The 24,037-nt window shown below is 37.5% G+C and overlaps 1 protein-coding gene across 5 annotated transcripts in view; it reads left to right on the top strand.

Annotated features, from left to right (window-relative positions):
* WDR7 (WD repeat domain 7) overlaps positions 1-24,037 on the top strand; it is a 351,933-nt gene that overhangs the window by 261,429 nt on the left and 66,467 nt on the right. For all 5 annotated transcript variants that reach the window (XM_049111821.1, XM_049111824.1, XM_025422170.3 and 2 more), the window contains one exon: positions 19,989-20,088. In XM_049111821.1, the coding sequence (XP_048967778.1) occupies positions 19,989-20,088 (100 nt within the window). The remainder of the gene's footprint in view (positions 1-19,988; positions 20,089-24,037) is intronic.

Raw genomic sequence — 24,037 nt, 5'->3', positions numbered from 1 at the left:
AACTGTGTAATGTTGCTGTATACCAATACTCAATTGTTACGGTTGGTAGATCAGATCATAAAAATATATTTAAAAAAACTTCATTAAGTATTCGTTTTATTTTTTTTTTAAGTATTGATTTTAAAGGAAATATTTGTCAAAGCACCCAGCAGAATGCTCATGATTTAGATGTTCAGAGAATGTTAGTTTCCTGTGGGTCTATCTTAATAATAATGTGGAAAATGGAAATGTATATAAGAAATTAATGAAAATTTGAAAGTATTTTATATACATACAGACTACAAAATGGCATTATTTTCATAGATGTGAAAAAGTTGGTTTACTTCTCAAAATATTAACTAATTTTTAGTCAATGTTATAAAGGTGATCTTCACATCTAAAGTTGTATTAATTCAATTAGGAGCTAATATGGTATCCAGAAGTCATCAAGTATTTAAAAATCAAAAGTACTCTTGAGTTGGGTTATACATAAAATTCACAGTTTTCTGTGAGTACCAAGACAAAGTAGCATCCTTGAATGCTGAATAATCCTGAGATTGGTTTTCTTGGTGTTTTGTTTTGCTTAGTTTTTTAACCTTGACCACTGGGCTTAATGATTCTGATATGCATCTACATTTTGAATTTTCAGTTCAGGATTTTAAAGCTTTAACAAATATTCATTTGGTAGTTTCTCTAAGATTTTCTTTATTGTTGGTAATTTGGCAGCTATTTCTCAGATTGCATATTACAATAAAATTTCCATTTTACTGTTGTAATGAAAGTCAAGGGTTTTAACTTAGTCTGACCTCTGTGTGTTGTTATATACCAAGAGTCCATTTTATTCAGGTTTGCTTATTTATTCATTTATCTATTCAGGTTTATTTCATGATTATATGACTCCATAAATAATTTAATGAGTGGTGGATTCATCTACTATGTTGTTAACTGAATTTTTGTCCTCTGACATCTTTATTCAAAACATATTTAAAGTTTAAGCTATAAATTGTAAATTCATTGAAAGAAACGAAGAGTAATACAAAAAGTTTGATTTATCTAATTTGGTTTATATAATAGCTTTTCTTTCAACTGTTAAAACTTCTTTTAATATCTTCTGCTTGAAAGTAGGGATGCATTAGAACACATGCCAGTAAAATTTGATAGACATTCTTTCTTATCACTGACCAAAGCTCACTTACTGATAGTAAAACATGAGGTTACAGCAAAGCATAAATGCATAATTTGCCAGAAGTAGGCCGTTCAAATCTAAATGTAGCAGCTAGCATGCAAAGAGGCACAGACCATCAGTACCTAAGTCACAGTGTTCATAGGGTAGAACAGTAGTTCAGAAGAACATTCCTGTTCATAGCCTGAGATCAACATGTAATTGAGGGTCCTCATATAAAAGACATAATAAAATGTGTACGTAGTTTGTAGACGCTAGAATTTTAGAGATTTTGTGGCTCTCAAGGGCATGTTAGAAGGATGCTCACACAACTGAATATTAAAGCACAGACAGTTGAGAGAACTAAGGACACAGATAAGAAGGTGAAGTTTAAAAACTGGTATTGAGGGTTCGTTCTCTCCCAGGTAGGCCCTATGAGGAATAATGATCTCTAAGTGCAGTTCCTAGACCATCTTTAAGAGAATTACCTGATTTATAGGCTCCCCTGCAGAGATTCTACCTCAGACGATTACGAAGCCTGGGAAGCTGCATTTAGCAGCCTTCCCTGGTGATTTTTAAGTACACTGAAGTATGAAAATGAATACTCTAATAATCCAAAACTGAGAAACACAAAACCTGAGTCATTGTTCTTGGTGACCATGTCCTGTTATATAAAACCTTGGATCCTTGAATACATGTTTCTATATGGACTAAACTCAGAGGAAGGCCAAGGAAACACCTGAAGACATTGCTTCACTGCCTCCGTTCCAGTGATGCACCATTAGTTTTAACTTCAAACTGGTCATCGATTGGCTTTTGTCTAAAACTCATTTGGGAGAAACAGAACACTAAAGAGCTTGTTTGAAAAACATGTGGTCTGTCCTAAAGCTCACATCATGGTCCTGGGATCCTGGGATCCAGCCCCAATCGGGTTCCCCACTCAGCAGGGAGTCTGTCTCTCCCTCTCCCTCTGCCCTTTCTTGGTTCTTGTGCCTTCTCTCGCTCCCTCTCGAATGAATGAATGAATGAATGAATGAATGAATGAATGAATGAATAAGTCTTTAAAAATAAATAAATAAGTCCAAAGCCTTTAAAAATATATAAGTAAAAATAAAAAAAACACATAGTCCATCAAAAAATAAAACCAACAACCCAGCTGAGTGAAGTAAGTCAGTCGGAGAAGGACAAACATTATATGTTCTCATTCATGTGGGAATATAAATAATAGTGAAAGGGAATATAAGGGAAGGGAGAAGAAATGGGTAGGAAATATCAGAAAGGGAGACAGAACGTGAGAGACTCCTAACTCTGGGAAACGAACTAGGGGTGGTAGAAGGGGAGGAGGGCGGGGGGTGGGAGTGATTGGGTGATGGGCACTGGGGGTTATTCTGTATGTTGGTAAATTCAACACCAATAAAAAAAAAGGGGGGGGGGAGAATATACTATTCATGATTTAAAAAAAAAAAAAAACCAACAACCCAAAACACATGGTCCATTTATTCCTCTACATGTTTGAGTTTCTATCCCGAGAGTGAATTACATCAGGGGAGCTGCCTTGCTCGGACCACAGTGCCTGGTCTCCTTTGCAGTTCTGTCCCTGAAGCTCCTTGTCAGGATTGCGCCTGCAATTTGCATTAAGGCATCTTCTGAGAGAGTGTCGTGGGAATATTGCCAGTGCATTTATTGTAGGGCTCATGTTGCTGATGCCATGTAGCACTTAGCTTAGTGTCCCTTCTGTGAAGACTCAAGACATTTCTCTTGAACACAGATAACAAGAATTTTTTTGTTTATTTTGTCTTAAGGAGCTAGTATGTGTTTTGGTTTTTGTTTGTTTTTTCTTCCACATAACCGGGGGGTTAATCTAAAAATTTTGGTGTGGCTCAAAGCCAAATCTTAGGCAGCTCAAAGCCAGATCTCTGCCTGACTCTCAGAAAGTCATGTCTTAGACCCCCATTGTCCTTCCCCTACCATCACACCTCAGACCACTCTTTCTTTTCCATCTTTTTACTGTATTGTGTTCTAGAAGTTTCTCTAAGTCCTTTATGTAATATGTGAATATATATCTATGTATGTGTGTATGTGAAATGGATACATATTTTAAAACTTATTTCAAAAGCTATGGAAACAAAAATAATTGTACACAGAATACCAACTATAATTATTTTCTAAAAACTATTTTTAAAAGTCCTTCTTTTAAGTATCCTAGATGTTCCCGGAGTAGTTTATATATCTAGATATTTTTCTTTATATATTTACTGAAAGATACAAAAATCACGTCATTTTAACTGCTGTATAAACTCTATAGTCATAGATTTAAATATTTCCTAATACTTTACATTTTAGGTCCAGGGATATTATTAATAATATAGAAGCATCTATTAATAATAAAAGAAAATTCCTTAAATTTCAGTGCCCTCAAGAGACTGTAGAACATATATCCTTCAAAAAACTAATTGACAAAATAGTTCTGCTGCCAGATTTTTTCATCACTATAACAAATAAGGCTATATTGTTATGTTAGAGGAAGTAAGCACAGATACATTAGCAGTAGGATTCTTGAAACATTGAATTACAGAGGTACAATCAGGTAACTTGTTGAAGAAATGAATTCCTCCACAGAGGAATGATCTTCAAAGAGGCCTCATCTGGCACTCTATAGATAATTGTTGGAGGCAAAGTACAGAAGACTCCACATTTAATTGCCAGTTTATAAATAATACAGTGTCCTTAGTTAAACGTACCCTAGACATTAAGAGAGTAGAACTAACTTTTTTCAAGGAGTGGAAGATAAACTTCAATGGAGTTTTCTCAGAATTCCTTGTTAATACGTGGTTACCAAGTGCCGTGTTGCTGAACTTGGATATCCTTGTGAACCCCCCCCCCCCCCCCCCCCCGCCAACAACAGACCAGTCAACACTGAACATGCCATACCTGACTTGGTTTGAATAATTTTCCTCTTTTGGTCACCTTGTAAACACTGACTCACTTTACATGACTATATTTGTTACAGCAGCATAAAAAAATCAAAGTGTAGAAATACACAGATGTTACTGAACTAAAGGAAAAGCAGTATAGAACACATATATGTGTCATATACTTGTTCTAAAATGAATATAGGTTTCTTATGAGTTTGTAAAAATATTCTTTTGCTAGTCTCAGAATAAAAAATTTAAGTTCTTGTAAGCTACCGCCTATCAAAACTCAGTTAGAAAGGAAGATTAAATACCTCCAGAAGTAGAATGAAATTATAATGTAATTTTTAAATTTGAGGCTATTTTATTATGTTCTTGTGGACTAGGAGTGACATAATGCACAGCAAATGAAAGATTAGGGATTGAGTAATGAAGTTGTAGGTTGATAGGAAAATATGATTATATTTAGAGATATAAAGGTTTCAGGATTTTTTTATAGCAAGAGTTAGATACATATGCCTCTAAATGCAATTTTTAGTTACTTATGACTCCTCAGTTATGCAGATTATCAGTAGCTTGAAGGGGCTTTTATATCCACTTCCTGTATGGTGCCCTTTAGCAAGTAGGAGAGGGCTTCTCTGGCCAAAAACCATATGCCCCAGAATTCCCAGATAGGTCCTTATTTCATGCATTTTTATTCTTTTAAGTTGAGGCAATTGATTTGACATATCACTAAGAGTGATTTAATTTTTATGCCTTCTAAAGACTTGTCAACTAAACTCACAGATTCAAAAGAAATCCTTTGGTGGGCTCTGTCCCAATTTTTAGTTAAGAAGGTATGAACATTTGGTATAGACACTCAAGAACTGAGGTTTTTTTTTTTTTTTTTTTTAACTTTTTTTTTAATTTTTATTTATTTATGATAGTCACACAGAGAGAGAGAGAGGCAGAGACACAGGCAGAGGGAGAAGCAGGCTCCATGCACCGGGAGCCCGATGTGGGATTCGATCCCGGGTCTCCAGGATCGCGCCCCGGGCCAAAGGCAGGCGCTAAACCGCTGCGCCACCCAGGGATCCCAGAACTGAGGTTTAATAATAATACCAGCTATGCCACTTCATATGTTCAGGCCTTATTTTGTAAAATAAATAAATGGCACCAATTATTTCACTTAAGCAGTGTAAGCATCATGTATTCCTGTCCTTCATTTACCAAATGGACAAACTTAAGAACATTTTTATGTTGATAGATGACCATGAAGCCCAGCTCTGCTGAACAGATCTCACACCTGCTCTGTGTGCTGCCCGGGAAGAGTCCACAGGCGTGGACGTGCGAGGCAACACACACAGCTGTGTCATCCCGTCAGTGCACAGGATGGCTCCTGTTATGTTCCAGGCCCCAGGCTCTTGCTGCTGCATTCTTCCTTCCATCCTCTCTCCCCTCCTGTTGCACTCTGCTCTCCAGAGGACCTGCTATCCCATTATCCTCTCTTCTCTCTGGCACCTCATCCTCAGCCTGAAAGTGGGCTCTGTTGTGTCTCACTGGACAAACCTCCCTTACCTCTACATCTCCTCTATTTCCTGGTCTCTCATCTCTTCTCCTACAGGAGAAGGAGTCAGCACTCTGTCCATTTTGTCACCTCTTGTGTCCTCTCGACCTACTTTGATCTTTTCTCCCACTATTTTGCTCATCTCTCTCTCTCTCCCCTTCTCTCTCTTTCCCTCCCTCCCCCTCTGGTTACAATTTTTTTTGATTGTCCAGTGTTTTTCAGTCTTTAGTGATTCTCAAACTTTTTGGTCTCAGAACTCCTTAAAACTTAAAGACCCAAAAGTTATTTGAAATACTAACTACAGGGGATCCCTGGGTGGCTCAGCAGTTTAGCGCCCGTCTTCAGCCCAAAGCATGTTCCTGGAGTCCCAGGATCAAGACCCATGTTGGGCTCCCTGCATTGAGCCTGCTTCTCCCTCTGCCTGTGTCTCTGCCTCTCTCTCTCTCTCTGAGTCTCTCATGAATAATAAATAAAATCTTTTAAAAAAATGAAATACTAAATACAGTTCATGTTGATATTAAAACATATTTTTTAAAGATTTTGTTTATTTACTCATGAAAGACAAAGAGAGGCAGAGACACAGGCAGAGAGAGGAGAAGCAGGCTCCACGCAAGGACCCTGATGCAGGACTCAATCCTGGGAATCTGGGATCACACCCTGAACCAAAGGCAGACACCCAACCGCTGAGCCACCCAGGTGTCCTGATATAAAAACATATTTTTATGAAAAATAACTACTTTGCCAAAACAAAAAAAAATACTGAGAAAGAAGCATTCTTTAACATTTTTTGCAGATTTTTCTTTAATGTCTGACTTAATAGGAGACAGGTGGTTTTTCATATCTGTGCCCGTCTTTAATCTTTGCCGTATGTTTTTTTTTTTTTTAAGATTTTATTTATTTGAGATAAAGAGAAAATGAGCAGTGGGGAGAAGCAGAGGGAGAGAAAGAGAAGCAGAGAAAGAGAAGCAGGGATGCTGTGCAGGAAGCCTGATGTGAGGCTCAACCCTAGGACCAGGAGATCATGACCTGAGCCAAAGGCAGACTACTTAACCTACTGAGCCACCCAGGCAGCCCTGGAATGTTGTTTTAATTGGGTATGTGGTGAAAAATCTGGCCTCACTTAGAGTTGCAAATAGGAGGAGTGTTTCAATAGCCTTTTAAAATCCTGTTGCATCTTCTTTAATAGTTCACCAAAACATTAACATGTGGCCCTTTTTAAAGGTTAGCCACAACGTAGAGTATGTAATCATAACGAACTGATTTTCATACTATCGTATTTAATCCCTTGGTATAGTTTGCACTTTGAGTAGGTCTTTTTCCCATGTGTAACTTTGTAACATTATGCATTTATCTTTGGAAAATATTGGTCACTGAGTTATGTGGGTTGTCCATATATTGTCACTTTGTAACATATGATATAAAAAATCACTTTTTGCTAATATTACTGATGATATCAAAAAGTCAGTGAGTATTGGGAGGCCAGAATTCTGATTTGTACCTGAAAGCTTGAATTTTATTATTGTCAACAAGTTCTGTCAGTTATGTTCTGAGGAATAAAATAGTTGATTTTCAAGAAAACGTCTGCCAGATACCCAAGTCCACATAACTGCAGTTTGTCTCTGGGTTATACTTTCAAGTACAGATGGTATCATATGAAAAAACAAAAAACAAAAATCAAAAAACCCAGCTGGTTTAGCTTGCACCTGGATCCCACAACTCTTTTTCCCTGAGACAACCATCAGATTTCAGTGTACAGTAGAAATGCTTTATTTATGTGCACTTCCCATTTTGTCATACTGATTGTTAAAATGACATGTACTCAAGGGTCAAAATGTAAGTAAAGTTAATAATTTTTATTGCCACATCAGGGAGATTCTTAAGTGAAAATGCCTTGTGGTTTATTTAGTTCTGTTTACTCACTAGGGCATGGCCATGAAGACATAATGACTGCTGGTAGAGTGCGGTGCCCCGGCTGTGCTCCAGGCCGACACCCTGGCAGCTTTACCTGTCGTTGCTTTTACACCATCAGTGCAAGGTCAACACAAATAACAGATCAAGCAATGTCTGTCTCAGTATCTCACAAAAGTAGTTTTGATCTCACAAACTTCCGAACAGGAGCCTGAGGCCCCCAGGGTGTCTGCAGATCACCCTTTGAGAACCACTCATTTAGCAGAGCTTTTGGTTGCAATGAAATGTGAAACATTTTTCTTCTTAATTAAAGCTCTTCTGCTTTCTGCACCCTTTAAATCCCAAAGATTGATAGATAGGTTACATCATAACCATTCCTGGGATCCAGTGCCCAGGGAGGAGGTAGGCTAGACTTCAGGAATACCAGGGATTAGTTTTTCTGAGGCTCAGTACAAATCCTGAAATCGATTCTACTTACTTTAAAGGACCCTTTGCTTTTCTAGGGATTCCTGGCTCTCCCTACAGTCCGGTGCTGCTGCTCCGGGAAGGGGGCCTACTTAACCCTGGACTTTGCGTGTTATACAATGCACTGCAATATATCATACCTGGCAGCAAAACTGCCCATCGTTTAGGACTCACGTTACAGATGGTATTATATGAAATGGGTTAGACCTGCATTCTTCAAATCCCAATCTCAACATTCACTGTGCTGAAGACACTGGTCTTTTTTCTGTTCCTTGAATAGAGCCACACTTATTTCTCCTTAGGACTTTTGTTCCCTCTCTTCCTTCTGCCAGGAACACTCCCTTTAGATCTTGACATGGCCCATCTGGTCTCCTCATTCAGGTCCACTCCCTCTACTTCCCTGTCTCACACAGCCCCCTCACCACCACTACCCCATTGCCATTTTATCTTCATAGCGTGTATGTCATCTGAAGTCACCTTGTTCATATTTGCACTTCCTCATGAGGTGCTTAAGAACAGGGACCCTGTCTGGTTGCTTTCCTGTTAGGTTTCCAGCAACCCAAGCTGTTGAAAAAATGCACTCAGAGACCCTCTGCCTGCAGCAAGGCTTCAGAGGATCTGACAGGGCAGGCACATTCAGGCCTGCCCTTCACCCTCTCTCACCTCTGCCGCCAGAGCCTCCCCTTCTCTCTTTCTCAGCTGCCTCTTCCCTTTTTTTTTTTTTTTAAGATTTTATTTATGTATTCATGAGAGATGGCGGGGGGTGGGGGGCGGGCGTGCAGAGACACAGGCAAAGGGAGAAGCAGGCTCCATGCAGGGAGCCAGATGTGGGACTTGATCCCTGGACTCCAGGATCACACCCTGGGCTGAAGGAAGATGCTAAACTGCTCAGGCGTCCCATCAGCTACCTCTTCCTAATCCTAAATCTCATCTCATCCTATTGATTCCAGAGTTATCATGTAGCCTCTTCTTGGAAGCCTGAGCACTATTAAGTGTTTAGCTTGCTTTTATTTCATTGAAACCAGATTCTCAAAAGGTATAGAATGTATATGAAATCTTTAAGATACGTATTTTATATACCCCCCCAACACACACATACACATATGTACCATATATAGAGAGAGAGAATGAGAGACTGAGTCTCCTGTTTTTGAAATAGGAGTCAACAATTCTCAACCCTCTTGGTCTCAGGACCCCTTTATACTTAAAAGTTATTGAAGGCCACAAGAATTTTTTTAAATTAATTTATTTATTTGAGAGAGAGCATGAGCGAGAGGGGGCAGAGGGAGAGAGAATCTAAAACAGACTCTTTTGAGCATGACTCTGTTTTGGCTTGATCCCATGACCCTGAGATCATGACCTGAGCCAAATCAGAGTCGGACACTTAATGGACTGTGCCATCCAAGGACCCCAAAGAATATTTATATGGATTATAACTGTCAATATTTGCCATACTAGAAATTATTTTTTCCTTCCTCCCTCCCCATATTAGAAATTAGAATTAAGAAATTTAAAAGTAGCCTATTAATTGTTCACATAAATAATATTTTAATGAAAAATTATATTTTCCAAAACAGAGAAAATTAGAAGAATGCCTTTGTTTTGTTTTATGTTTTTTTTCAATCTACCATGTCTGCAGTAGAAGTCCCCCAGAATCTCCTATCTGTTTCTGCTTGTGGTAGCTCACATCATGTAGAATCTGGACGTCAGCTACACACTCATGAGAAAATGAGAGTGAAAAGAGAACATAGCATTTTAGTGTTCCTATGAAAGCGGATCTGATGCAGAGCATGCTTTATGAACTCCTGCTCTAAGCATGACTGTGGGACTACCTGCAGTGGCAGATGAATTCTAGATTGAGGAGGCTTCTGTCTCCTCCTCTGCGAAATGAGGGGCTTCCAGTCCCTGATAACCTGGGGCAAGATACAGCTCAAAGATGTTAAAACCTCTCCCCATTGCTAATTTATTGATATATGATTACTAATCATTCTATCTCATCATAAGTTCTGAAACATGTTATAACATAGGCTCACAATATAGGAATGCCACAGCTTCTTTAGTGCTTTCCCTAATATTCTTTGAAGTAATTAACTAGTAAAGCTGAACTGACACTAGATTATTTAATGAACAAAATGCTCAATATGAAATGTAAGTTAAATGTTGTAAAAAGAAAAAACAAGAAGTACCTATTTTATTATGCTGTTTTTTTAACCTGTCAATTAGGTAGAAATCAGAGCATAATTTTAACATAGTATCACCACTGTGCTTTTAAAAGCATATTATTTGTGTTATACCCAGATAATAAAGTGTTATTCAGCACTAAAAAAAAATAAGCTATCAAGCCATGAGAAGGATGGAACCTTACATACTTATTACCAAGTAAAAGAAGCCAATCTGAAAAGGCTAACATACTGTTTGATTCCAGCCATATGACATTCTGGAAAAGGCAAAGCTGTGGAGTCAATAAAAGGATCAGTGGTTACCAGAATTAGTGGGGAAGAGAGGATGAATAGGTGGCGTACAGAGGATTTCTAGGGCAGAGAAACTATTCTGTATGATGCTAGAACAGTGAATGTGTCCTTGTGTGTTTGTCCAAATCCATAGAATGTACAACACTAAGAGTAAATCCTAATGTAATCTACAGACACTGGGTGATAGTAATGTGTCAATGTAAATTCATCAGCTGTAACAAATGCACCACTCTTGGGAGGAGGGTGTTGATAATTGAGGAGTTTGTGCATGTTGGGGGCCCACGAGTATTTGGGAAAACTCTGTACTTTTTGCTCAGTTTTGCTGTGAATCTTAAACTGCTTTAAAAAGTAAAGTCCATTTTGGAGGTGCCTGGATGGCTTAGTTAACTGTTGGACTCAATTTTGGCTCAGCTCATGATCTCAGTGTCCTGGGATGATCAAGCCCTGTGTTGGGTGGGGCATCAGGATCCCTGCTCAGTGGGGACTCTGCAAAGTCCTTTTTTTTTTTTTTTTTAATAAATTTAGACTATGAACCTAATTTTATTTTTTTATTTTATTTAAGATTTTATTTATTTATTCATGAGAGACAGAGAGAGAGAGAGAGAAAGAGAGAGAGGCAGAGACACAGGCGGAGGGAGAAGCAGGCTCCATGCAGGGAGCCCAACGTGGGACTCGTCCCGGGTCTCCAGGATCATGCCTGGGCTGAAGGCGGCGCTAAACCGCTGAGCCACCGGGGCTGCCCGTAAAGTCCATTTTTAAAAAAATATATAATCTATTATAAAAAGTCAAGAAATCAATATGAACTTAAGTCATGTGTAATGGTGAACATTCAGTAATTATTTTTGATGACAGCATATCATTTTCAATCACTCAGTGATGAGAAATTTTAATTAATTAGTCACTCTATTATGGTTTATATCATCCGATTATTTTAAATAATGCTAGATGGTGTTTATTGTTAGAATTAAAAATTGATATGAAAAGAAAATATTTTAATTGACTGGATTTTGCCAAATAACGATAAATCACAGTACCTAATTCCAAAATTAGAAGAAAAAAAGTCATTGAAGAAATAAGAATCAATAAATGGATTTTAGGTGATTTAACAAAGTAAAATAATTTTTAAGCAATTGTGTGGTTTTTCTTGATTAAAATTTTCTGAAAGTGGTTTTAGAATTTATTCACTTATTCAGCAGACATTTAATGTGTGTCTGCTCTGTGTATGGTGCAGTGCTTGGCCAGTGTGGGCTGCTCAGCTACATCTGGTCAATCAGGCACCACACTATTCTCCAAAATATTAAAGTTGGTTTGGCAGAGACAGAATGGTAAATCAGAAAAATGTCATAATGCAACAATAAAGGGGTCTCCAGGACACAAAGGAGGGACCAGGTAATACTGTACAGGAGGAAAAAGGAGAATTGGTGATGTTTTAGCCGAATTTAAGAAGATGAATAAATGTTTATCAGGCAGACAGATCCTTCTGACTCCAAAATCTGAGCTACTTCCTTTTTTTTTTTTTTTTAATTTTTATTTATTTATGATAGTTACAGAGAGAGAGAGAGAGGCAGAGACACAGGCAGAGGGAGAAGCAGGCTCCATGCGCCGGGAGCCCGATGTGGGATTTGATCCCGGGTCTCCAGGATCGCGCCCTGGGCCAAAGGCAGGCACCAAACCGCTGCGCCACCCAGGGATCCCAAAATCTGAGCTACTTCCAAATGTAGAATTAGCTGTCATTGAATGAAATATGTCAAATGCAATTGTGAATCTCTGACTAATAAGTCAACAATCACTTTGCAAAAATTGTAAATTGTATTCTTTTACATTGTATATTTCATTACCAAGAATGAAGTTCTCAGTCTATGCAGAGGCCTAAACATATTTAATGGCTCAATACTTGGACTTCTTGGTAGATACTAAAAAGATAGTAGTAGTGGCATGGAGGAAACTAAAGGGCTCAGGATATAAATTTCTCTAATTTACTGTAAATGGATAAGTCACCTGCATTTTAGTAGTATTGACATAGAAATTTAAAACATTTTATGGTTTTGCTGGATTTAACTGATTATCTCTCAGCTGACCTTTGTTGGGAATCTCTTAGTATGATTTTATATAGAAAATTTACTTTATATTAAAACACTTTGATTTACTCATGTCCTCTAAAGGTAATTACTGTTTCCCAACAGTTATTTCCATTAAATGATACTAGAACTGCAGTACACCATACAGCCATTAAAAAGATTAAGGTTACTCTGTTACTAATGATAAGGGAAGATGGCAGTAGAAAAGAAACTTAAGGAGAAATTAGCAGAGTTTCAGAAGAGCATGTAAAATAAAATCATTTTTGAAGGAGAAAACTATATGTCAGAATCAATATTCATGCATGTATGTGCATATATATGAAGAGGAAAAACATCTAGAAAGGACATACCACAAAGTATTTCTCATGATTACCTGGGGTGTTGGAGGGGATTGGTAGTAAAGGGTAACTTTCCTTCCTTAACTTTATTTTTCTATATTTTCTGTGTTGCTTTTTTACAAGCATGTATTTATTTTAAATTGGATATGTATTTAAAAAGTCAAATAAATAATAAAGTGATCACTGGGAAAACATTAACACTATAACATAGATAAGATACAAAAACTCAAGGTAAAATAAGTAAACTTTTGAACTGAATAGGATAAAAAAAATCTAGAAAGAAGAGTTAAAAAGTCTGTATTTTCAGAGCCAGTTTACCTTTTCTTAAACTTTGTTATTATGTAGACAGACTGATTGATTCTGCTTTTCAAGTGAATAGCTGAATCAGCTCTGTTCGTCCTAAATGGGCACTTAAAATCCAGTAAGGAAATGAACACCGTCTACTTTAGAACAGTGCATGAGCTCATTTTTTAAAAAACTCCTCAAACCTGTGGTTTGTTCTTATCCCATATGGTGATAACAGTAATAGGATATAAAACAGCTTCTATCCTAACTTCCAGGAAGATTCTTAAATTGGTTACCATATTATAGTCTACTTTCGGTAATAAATAATTACAGATGTTACTCCTGTACTCAGGTGAGTAGAAGTCACTCTAAAACCATTTTAGTCCATTTCTCTACTCCTGAAAACTCTACAACAGTCTTTCAATATTAAATTTCTTCATAAAACAAAACAAAACTCTAAAGCTTCCAGGAGTATTCCATTTCACTGTATAACAGAAAGAATATTTACTTTTCAGACTGTTTGAAACGATATAAGGAAGTTTTTTTTTTTTTAAGATTTCATTTTTTCATGAGAGGTGCACAGAAAGAGGCAGAGAGACACAGGGAGAGGGAGAAGCAGGCTCCATGCAGGGAGCTGATGTGGGATGCCTGGGTGGCTCAGTGGTTGAGCATCTGCCTTTGGCTCAGGGCGTGATCCCAGGATCCTGGGATTGAGTCTGCATCAGGCTCCCTTCTGGGGACTTTTAGATGGAATTCACCAGTATCCATCACCATCCCAGAATGAGGGATTTTTCCTTTTTGTCTTTTGAACTGGTACCTTGTGCTGGAAAGAACCACTTCTAGAAGACATCCCCCACCTACCCCCCGCCAAAACTAACACAGGTCCCCCTGAACTGGTGCCTTCGCCAGTCACTTTTCACGTCCGTAGATTTTTCAAACACATTAGCAGCCTGGAGTTCTGGGGTCTGTGTAGGAACATGTTCTCTAAAATACCTCCTGATTTACAGAGTGGCCCCTGCCTTTGATTGCAGTTGTGCATCTGTCAGAGCCCTCAGCCTGTGCTTTGAAAACCTCCTCCGTATTATTTCCTTAGCCCTCATATGGTGCCCCTCAGAAGAGCTCTTTGGCATCTCATACTGGACAGAAGGGATTGGGACAGGTGTTGGCAGTGGGACCTCCTGTGGTCAGTGGGACTGTACTTTGCTCCACTGCAGGCGGCCCACCTACTCTTTCCCACAGAGCAGGTCTGCCTGCTCCAATCTTTTTTGGGCTCCAATCTTTTTTGTTGGTTGTTGGGAACATGTTGTGGATGTTGAGGAGTCTCAGCCCTCATTTAGAATGCACGATGAGTACAGGGAAGCACAGTGTTGATTAGTTTTTAAATAATTTTTGTTTACATTAATAAAGAAACCTTCATGCATATCCAGCAGAATGCAACTGAATGAATCAATCTAAAAAGTTATTTCATGCAAATTAAAGTAAAAATGTGATAACAATTTTTTCCCTTGTGTTGGTGAAAAAGGTAGAAAGTTTGGTAGTACTAACTGGGGGCACAGTGGGAATTGAAAGTAAATTGACATTGCCTATCAAATGAAAAATGTGTGTATACTTTAATCCAGAATCTTGCTTTGGGGATTCTATCCTACAAAAACGGTCATCTATATATATAAGATCCATATGCAATATAACTTAACTGTCAGAATGGGAATAAATAATGGAATATACATACACAGGAGTACGATGTAGGGATGAGAAAGAATGACATGGGATCATGTCTACTGACATGGAGGGATATTCCATGAAGGGTTGAAAGAAGAAAAGAAAGTTGCAGAATAACACGTATAATATGATAACATTTGTGTAATCAAAATTGAAAAACCTCTCAGAAGGTCCACCAAGTTGTTAACGGTAGTTAATCCTTGGTGAGAGGTGGGGGAAGGGTGTGAGGGGGAGGATTTACTTTTTACTATATACACATTGGCAGTGTTTGAGTTTATTCCAAGTACACATTGCCTTAATACCTTTTTAACAAACAGAGTCAAAAGTTTGTGAACCATTGTAAATCAATATCAAGAATGTCTAAAAGCCACTCAATAATCCTAATACTTCAACTGCTTGTGAGAATACATGTGCCAAGTACTTGGGACAATGCCTGATACACAGCCAGTCCTCAGTAAATGTTAGCTGAGGTCGTGTAGTTAGTGAACTGTAGATAGTTCTACATTGTAAGTGGTTCTATTCCATACATTCTGTCCTACATTCTTAGATTTTAGAGGGCTTCATGTTAAGCTGGAGATTCATTTTAGATTATTGAAGAATGTTTCCTGTTGTTTTTAATGCTCAAGGATATGATAGACAGTAGTAACTTAACATCCTGAGGTCACTGGAGATTACTGAAGTCGTAGTTAAGAAAGTGATTTTGCAGGTTTCTGTTTTCCTCCCAAATCATATTTTTGCCTAGAGTTGGATGTTTCCTTTTCCTGTGTGTTTCCAAATTGACTTTTAAATTTCACATCAGTTTTTTCTTATTTGAAGGCCGTTTTTTTGTTTGTTTGTTTGTTTTTGAAGGCCGTTTTTAATAAAGATAAAAAGGTCATCAATTCAAAGGAGACTATAAATAGAGAGTACCAAAGTTATTTAGAGACTTGGGCACTGGGTGCTTGACAGACTCATAAGCAAAGTGATTTGCTCCAGGATCCTCCAGTCAATTCACATTTACGTTTCATGTTTCACACCCATTGTGGGGTGGATGACACCCCATTGTGACTTAGTCCTAAAGAGATGAAGTTACACATTGGGCTTTGGAGAAATAACCTATTCCAGTTTACTGATGATTGATAGTTATTTCTTTTAATTATGTGTTGTGTAATAGTATTATATTCATGGACGTTTATGTGTGGTGATACATCTATCAAATTCTTAGCATTTTTATTTCCATAATAATATCTATCAAAAATACATAATTTCTTGTATACTTCATTATTTAGACTATATTTGCCTTTTTTAATTTCAGCTCAAGTAATCTTGGGAATAATTCAGTAGTTTCCATTAAGCCACTGTCACCCGCATACTAACATACTCAGGTCACAAGGACCTTTACAGAGAATTTCATATAAATCTCCAGTTGTTTGTCTCAATTAAAAATAAATTTTTAGAGAGATCATGAGCAGTTCTTTGTTTCTTGACTTCTGCCTGTTTTGGACAGTTTTTGTTTCCTTTCCTCATCTCAATTATTATTTTAGATCCTATAAAATATTCATATGTCTTAAAAATCAATATGTTTAGCATGGTTTATACACTAGCCACTGAAGGATAGGCATAGTGTTTGAACTTCTTACTGCATTACTTTTTACTGCTCACTTGGACCACATTTATGTTCTCATACATTCAACAAAAGAGTCTCTGGTAGAGAGAAATAAGCTATAAACAAAATATTGTTTAATATCAGAGATGATTGAGTACAATAAGGAAAAAAGGATAAGAGGCTACAGAATAATGAGGAAGGGCTGCTGTATTGGATAAGATGGCCCACGAAGATCTCCTTTGTCAAAATCACCTTGGAACAGAGACCTAAATGAAGTGAGAGTATGAGCCATGGAGATAGCCGGCAGATGAGGTTTTTAGGCAGAGGAAACAGCAAGTGTTGAAGCTCCAAAGTAGAAACATTCTTGGCATATTCGAGAAAGTACAAGGAGATCGATATGACTAAAGCAGAGTGAGCAGGAGGAAAGAATATGAAGTGTGAGAAATGGAGCTACATCATCATGTAGGGTCTTGAAGGATGGTTGTGAACCTAAGAGAAAGGTGATTTGATTTATGGTTGAAGAGTATCACCCTGGCTGCATGTGGGTAGTAATGAAAGTGTGGGATCTGACTAAATTTCTTGGATGATGACCACCCCAACCCCAGTAAGAAATATATTTTGTAACATGACTCAGTTCCAGTTTATTCTTCCACACACTTGGGTGGTAGTGTTCTCTCTAACTTAGCAGAGTCTCCTTGTGATATGCCAAGTAGAGGAGATCCTTGTTTTGATTTGAATATAATGAAAGGATTCTTGTCAGGTTGTTACCCAAGAAAGCTGCCCAAGTGACATGTTATCAACGTAGTGAACTGGGTGGGGACTGAAATAGCATTTCGGAAGACTCCGCGCACCTCAGTCTTTACTCTGAGAACAACCCCCCCCCAAATCTTTAAAACTGTAGTGAATCTTCCTCTTCAATCCATTGATACCTTTGGGGGTATTGGCAAATAATGCATATCTCACTATCTTTGGTCTTGACAATCCCTCAATGGAGAACTAGTTCTAGGAGAAGAGTAGTTTAGGGGTACGGTGGGTTCTGGAAACCCTTGGCAGAGGTAGGCTCACTGCAGCCAGTCTCCCCAGAGTGGATACTTGTGACTGCATACATACCACGGATTTCTTTCTTTCTTTTTTTTTTTTTTTTTAATTTTTTTTTTCATACCACGGATTTCTTCTGTTGAAAGAGACACTGCTAAAGGAATAAAAAGTCTAACAAGAAATCCAAAGATAAAAATACGCCATAAGACCTTCACTGCCCAGAATTGTTTAAGATCTTGTTTAGAAGTATTACTCTAGCAGTAAATTGCAAAGAATGATAAATGCAGGCCTATGGTCCTTTCAGGAAAACTAAAGATTTGATACCAAGAATAGATTCGATCTTTTTTCTTTCATAAATTACAGTGTTTATAGATGATATAGAAGGATGAGGTTGATATCTAGAGCATAGAATATGGCCAGTATAACAAAAAAATTTTAAGATTCTAGTTTAAGTAAATTTTGTCCACATTAAATATATTTTACCACAGATGTGTTTTGAAGAGGATTATTTTGACAGATAATAATAGGTTTTGCAGAAAGATTAAGGCAACATCACTGCTACACCTGTGCAAAGTTCAATAACAGATTTTAAAAATACATACTTCTGGAAGTTTTATTTTCCTGTGCCTGTTAATATGAACAGAATATTTGTTAAAGCATTTGTTCAGTATTATGTTCCATGCAACTACAATTAGGAATAAATTGTGTGTGTATATGTGTATATAGATGTAGGTGTAGATATATAGTGATGCTCAATAGTTAAACCACTATAATTATTGAATAACAAAATAGTAAAAGTTTCTAAACTCTTCTAGATCATTTTTTATTTTCAATTATAGGAACATTGGATTTTGAATGCTAATCCCTACCTTCTCTATTGAGATAGAGTAATATGATGATTCAGACAGGAAAAGCTTTAAGAAATCAAACTTTTACTAACCACTTAATAGTGGAGAAGTTTCATACATGTCAGGAGCCTTTAGTACCTTTTCCTGCCCTCAAACCAGCATACAAAGAGGATATCCCATGCCTGAGCACAGCAAAACTAGCAGTACATCCTACGTTAGTGTGTCTCATGTGACTAAACAATGAAGCATTAATCTTTCACTGAAGGGAAAGGCATTGCACTGATGGGTAAGGCTTAGGGACAGGATAGAAGTATTATTGAATCCACCACTTGCTAATAAGTAACAAAAAGTCTTGAAACTGAATTATTTCATTTTCCAGATTTATGAAATGTGTATGAATGTCATAATGTCATCTCATGCCCAGATGGCTTTATCACAGTGTCTCTGGGTTCCAGATGCACACATTCAAACCTCTTGTCTCTCTCTCTTTCTCTCTCAGCCTCTCTTACCAGAATTTCAGAAATGTTGTCATATGACCTAGTAGTTTTTTTAAGCCAACTCAAGACGGCATTAGAGAAATATTTTCTTGCTGTCATCTCCCCTTTCCATCTGTAAAAAGATAAAATAAAAAAATAAAGATAACAACAGAAAAGTTAGGTTGGTAGTACAACACACCTCAGAGTAAAAAGGCAAGGAACATGCGGTAGAGTTGATGTAATATCCTTGTAAATATTTAGGGTAGGCCACTTGTGCATCTGGGCAACTCACACAGAGACAATAGCACTAGATAATGGGAAGATATATTCAAAATTCTTTGGGGATATAAAATCATACCTTATTTACACTTCTAATAATGTTTATTCATATCTTCCCAGGCTTTAATCATGTGACCATGAAATCATTATGGCAAAATATACATCAGGAATTCAGATACACAATCTATTCATGTAAATTACCTTAGGAAAAAAAGAAATCAACCTCTTAAAACCTTCGAATCATCCTAAGTTTTCTTTACATGTATTGCCAAATAAAAACCAAATGTTCTTACTTATACTGATAGTCACAGCTATTGTTTAAACTGGTGAATGTGAAAAATCTATGGAATTTGCCAGATAACTTTTTTCTTTTAGATAAATTATTGATATGAACTTAAGCATAACATTAATGTAGCTTTTTTATGATTGTTCTGCTAGAAAGTATGTTTCACTCCTTAATACTATAATAAAATGTGAGAATATAAGTAGGTTAAATACGTAAGCCTTTTCATCTTTTCCATTCTGTTCAAATAGAAGCATTTGCATAATACTAAGTAAAACTGAGTTTTCATATTAAATCTTTTTTGTATTTGACTGTATTTCTTGCTTGAAAATTCAAAAGTGTTTGTAATGATGAAGTTGTTTTCTACTGAAAATAATTATTAACAGGCCAAAGTGGTATTCTGCATCATTTTTCTTTCAGTTGATTTTAAGAGTTACTAAAATGAAACAGTTTTGAAAAATCTCAATGTATTAATTCTAGAAATATTTATTTAAAAATATAGAGCTGACTTCCATCTTTGAAATATATTGTATCCACTTCCATGTGCAGGTCATCTCACCTGGGTTTTTTGTTTTGTTTTGTTTTGTTTTTGTTGTTGTTAAAATGTTCAATTCAGGTTCTACATGGTCAGCTATTATGAGCGGAATCACAGAATAGCAGTTGGAGCTCGCCATGGTTCAGTGGCCCTGTACGACATCCGGACTGGAAAATGTCAGGTAAATAAATCATTGTGACTTCCTCTCCATAAAGTGTGGAAGTTATTGAAAGGAGTGAGAGACTAGCACTTCACCAGTTGACATGCTGAGCTGCTGGAACATTATGGATAATGCTAAAGGGATCAATAGTTTAATGAAGGACTCAAAGAATATAGAGCCCTACTGTCTTTATTCACTGGCATCGAAGGGCAGCCACAGATGGGTTCATAATAGAGCCCAGAGAAAGGTGGTTCTGCTCACCAACTACTTTGCAATAAATCTCTTCTTCTTTTAAACAGTTTTTTCTGATTCTCCTATTTTTGCTGTGTATTTTCTTTCTTTTTTTTTTTTTTTTTTGAGATTTTATTTATTTGAGACAGAGCGCACAAGCAGGGGGAGGGCAGAGGGAGAGAGAGAAGCAGGCTTCTCGCTGAGCAGGGAGCCCGACATGGGGCTCAGTCCCATGACCCTGGGATCATGGCTTGAGCCCAAGGCAGATGCTTAACTGACTGAGCCACTCAGGCACCCCTGCCATACATTTTCTGAAAAAAAGTTTGATGATACATTATTATGATTGATGACTAATCAAAAATTAATTTTCTAAGTAAAATGAGGGATTTGGCAATTCTAAGCATTCTAGCCAGAGTTCAAGAGGAGAAAATAAGAGCATTTAGCATGGCTGTATAAAAAAGAAGCTAATGAAATCATGTATTATTTTTATACTTTTATAACTTTTTTTTTTTAAAGATTCTTTTAAAATTTATTTGAGAGAGAAAGCCACGAGCAGGGTGAGAGGCAGAGGGAGAAGCAGGCTCTCTGCTGAGCAGGGAGCCCAACATGGGGCTCGATCTGGGCACCCTGGGATCATGACCTGAGCTGAAGGCAGCTGCTCAATTCACTGAGCCACCTAGGCATCCCACTGTTATAACTCTTTTTATGTTTTTTAACACTTTATTATTTATGAAGAATTGTTCTTGATTTTGATTTTCAAATTGACCACTTGATTCTCAAAATGTTGGTTGGTTAGGGCAAGTCTGGCCCCACTTTAGATATATGTGAATCAAAACTCCGAGACCTGAAATCTCTTTATCCCAGAGGTCATACTGTTAACAAATGGCAAAACCAGGGCTAAGCTCCCCTGTGATCATGGTGAATTTATGGTGTTCATTGATAAATAGTTCCAAGCCATAACTTCTTAGGTTTCATTACAGCATTTATCAATGCTGATCTATTCAACCACATTAGGAATTATGTTTTGACTGTATTAGATAAGTATATATTCAGTTGTATCAGAAAGAATATGAAGAAATCATAAGGACATAGCTAAAATTTTAAACAGCCCCTTAAATATAATAAGCTGTTAATTCTCCAAAAGCTTCCCTGGCTGCTTTCTGTGAAAACAGTAGTTCTCAGAGCTAGTAACAGATGTTGGGGGTAAAAATCTCAGGGGTCAGACAAGCTTAGGAAGTACTGTTGTAATATTAAACACGTTTCTTTACGCAGACCTACTCTGTCTCTAATGTGTAAATGCACATTTCTTGTGTGTGCGTAGAGGATCACCATTTGCCTTACTTGTGTAAGTGTTGAATTTTGTTTCTGTGAATTTTTTTAAGACATAACTCCTCAGTGGCTGTATTTTTTGTTTTTTTACTCTGAACTCTGACTTGGAACAGTGAAATCACTCTAAATACTTGTTTAAAAACTAAGATCCATGTTATTTATAAGATTCTCTCCTAAGAGAGACATATTCTTCAGATAGCATTTCCAGAATCTATTTTAGTAAGGCTGTTTTTAAAAATTGGAGTTATACTGAGGGGGGCACTTGACGGGATGAGCACTGGGTGTTATGCTATATGTTGGCATATCGAACTCCAATAAAAATATATACAAAAAAATTGGAGTATATTATTACTAGCAGACTTAAGAGAAATAAATCACAAACATCTACAAGGTAAACACATTAAAAAAAAAAAAACACAGGGACTTTTTCAAGCTTCTTTAAAACTGAAATACAGGAATCAGAAGACTCTGCTATTGGACAAGACACAGTTGCCACCAGCAGAGAGAAACAGAAACGTGATGTCCTGTGGGTACAGTGAAGCAGTCCGAGTGAAGGAAGAAAAGCAGTTAAGGATTAAGGACCTGTCCTGAACTATATGTTCTTGACGGTTTTCTTCCTCCTAAGTGTTCTCAATGAAGGTCTTGGGAACATGCAAAAAACATAATAATTTGAATATTTTATTCTTTTTAATTAAATTATTGAGACACTTATTAATCAAAGGCATTCCTTCTTAACAGGAATTTGTAATGTCATTCATATTCCGTTTTACTTTCTGTACATCATTTTAGTACATTTAGACATTTTAGTGCCCCATGTTTTTTTTCTACTTCAGCTTCTTGATTTTGATATCCCAAATTACCGTTATTGTTATGTGATTGAATAACTTTGACCTTCCAGCTCTATATGAAAGTAAAGGTTACCTTTTATTCTAATCATTCAGAACAAGAAAATGAAGCTAAATCTCTAAACTCAGTCTTAACTACTTTTGCCAGTTTCCAGTCATATTTAGTGACAATGACACTCCGGGGATTCTCTTAACTCTTTTTGGGGGGGTCAGTGTTGTAGTATTTGAAATAAGTAAGTCAACAGCTGAAACAGAATACATAAGTATAATTGGCATGTTCAGGAATGATGTCTTATTATATGTGCTGCCGAAGTGAGCACAGAAATGATGTGTTACAGGTGAATCCAAGGACTAGGAATTTTGAACTGGGAATGCAGTCATACATTTCCTGAATCAGCTATTGGAATCGGTTAACAGAGAGAGTGTTTTCCTAGCATGAGCAAAGACACAGATACAGGACATAAAACATGTAGAGAGGATAATTAGTAAATTCACTGGACTCTAGGGGCTAGAGTTCGAATTAGGTGGAAAGATAAGGCATAACCACCATAAGAGAGAGCCACAGCTGATGGGAAAATATGCTGAGGCCTTTCCAGGATGCCAGAGGCTTAGAATATCCATGGTCCCAGGGGAAGCAGACTGCCTTGACTGAAGGAGTAGAGGGAGGGCATGTAGATTCCCTGCTGTTGTTAACCTGATTGGTTGATAAAGGATAGAGTATAAATACTAATTCCCTTTCCCTTACTTTTTGGCATTGGCTGCTGCTTTTAAAATTTTTTAAAATCCATTTTCTTTCTACTTGTTATTCCCAATCATAGTGGGGGATTATACAAAGCCACAGGAAAAATACGCGTATCTGCCCAGAACATGAATTTTACTTGAGCATTTGCAAACTCTTACCCAGATCTGCCTGCTGCCCATTTCAGCAAATGAAGTTCTACTGGAACACAGCCATGCTCGTTGCTTTGAGGGCTGTGCGTGGTACTGTCACACTACAATAGCGGAATTGCGTGTGGTGCTGTCACACTGATACAGCAGGATTGAGTCGTTGTAGCTATCACAGACAGTACATGGTCTGCAAAGGCAAAAATATTTACTATGTCCCTTTACAGAAAAAGTTTGCTGACCCATGCCTTACCTCACCGAGGAGGAAGAGTCAGCAAATTTAACTGCAAAGTCCCTTAAAACACTGCAGTGAGGGCGCCTGAGTGGCTGAGTTAGTTGATCTGCCTTCGGCTCAGGTCATGATCTCAGGGTCCTGGGATTGAGCCCCGCATTGGGCTCCCTGCTCAATGAGGAGTCTGCTTCTCCCTCTCCCTCTGCCCCTCCACCCTGCTTGTGCCATCTCTATGACGCGCTCTCTTTCTGTCTCAAATAAAATCTTTAAACAAAAAACATTGCAGCGTAATGTATCTGAGAAGACAAATTAGAAACTGTGCCTGCATCCCTTCTCCACCGATTGTGGATTTCATAACCTTGGAGAAGTTTCTCAACCTGTCTGAGCTGGTTTCCCTACTGTAAATGGAGATAGAATTAATGCCAGTTCTTGCTTGTGAAGTAAATAA

The sequence above is a fragment of the Canis lupus genome, chromosome 1 (assembly GCF_003254725.2).
Source record: "Canis lupus dingo isolate Sandy chromosome 1, ASM325472v2, whole genome shotgun sequence".
Classification (NCBI taxonomy): domain Eukaryota; kingdom Metazoa; phylum Chordata; class Mammalia; order Carnivora; family Canidae; genus Canis; species Canis lupus.
This window is presented reverse-complemented; position numbering and strand designations above follow the sequence as displayed.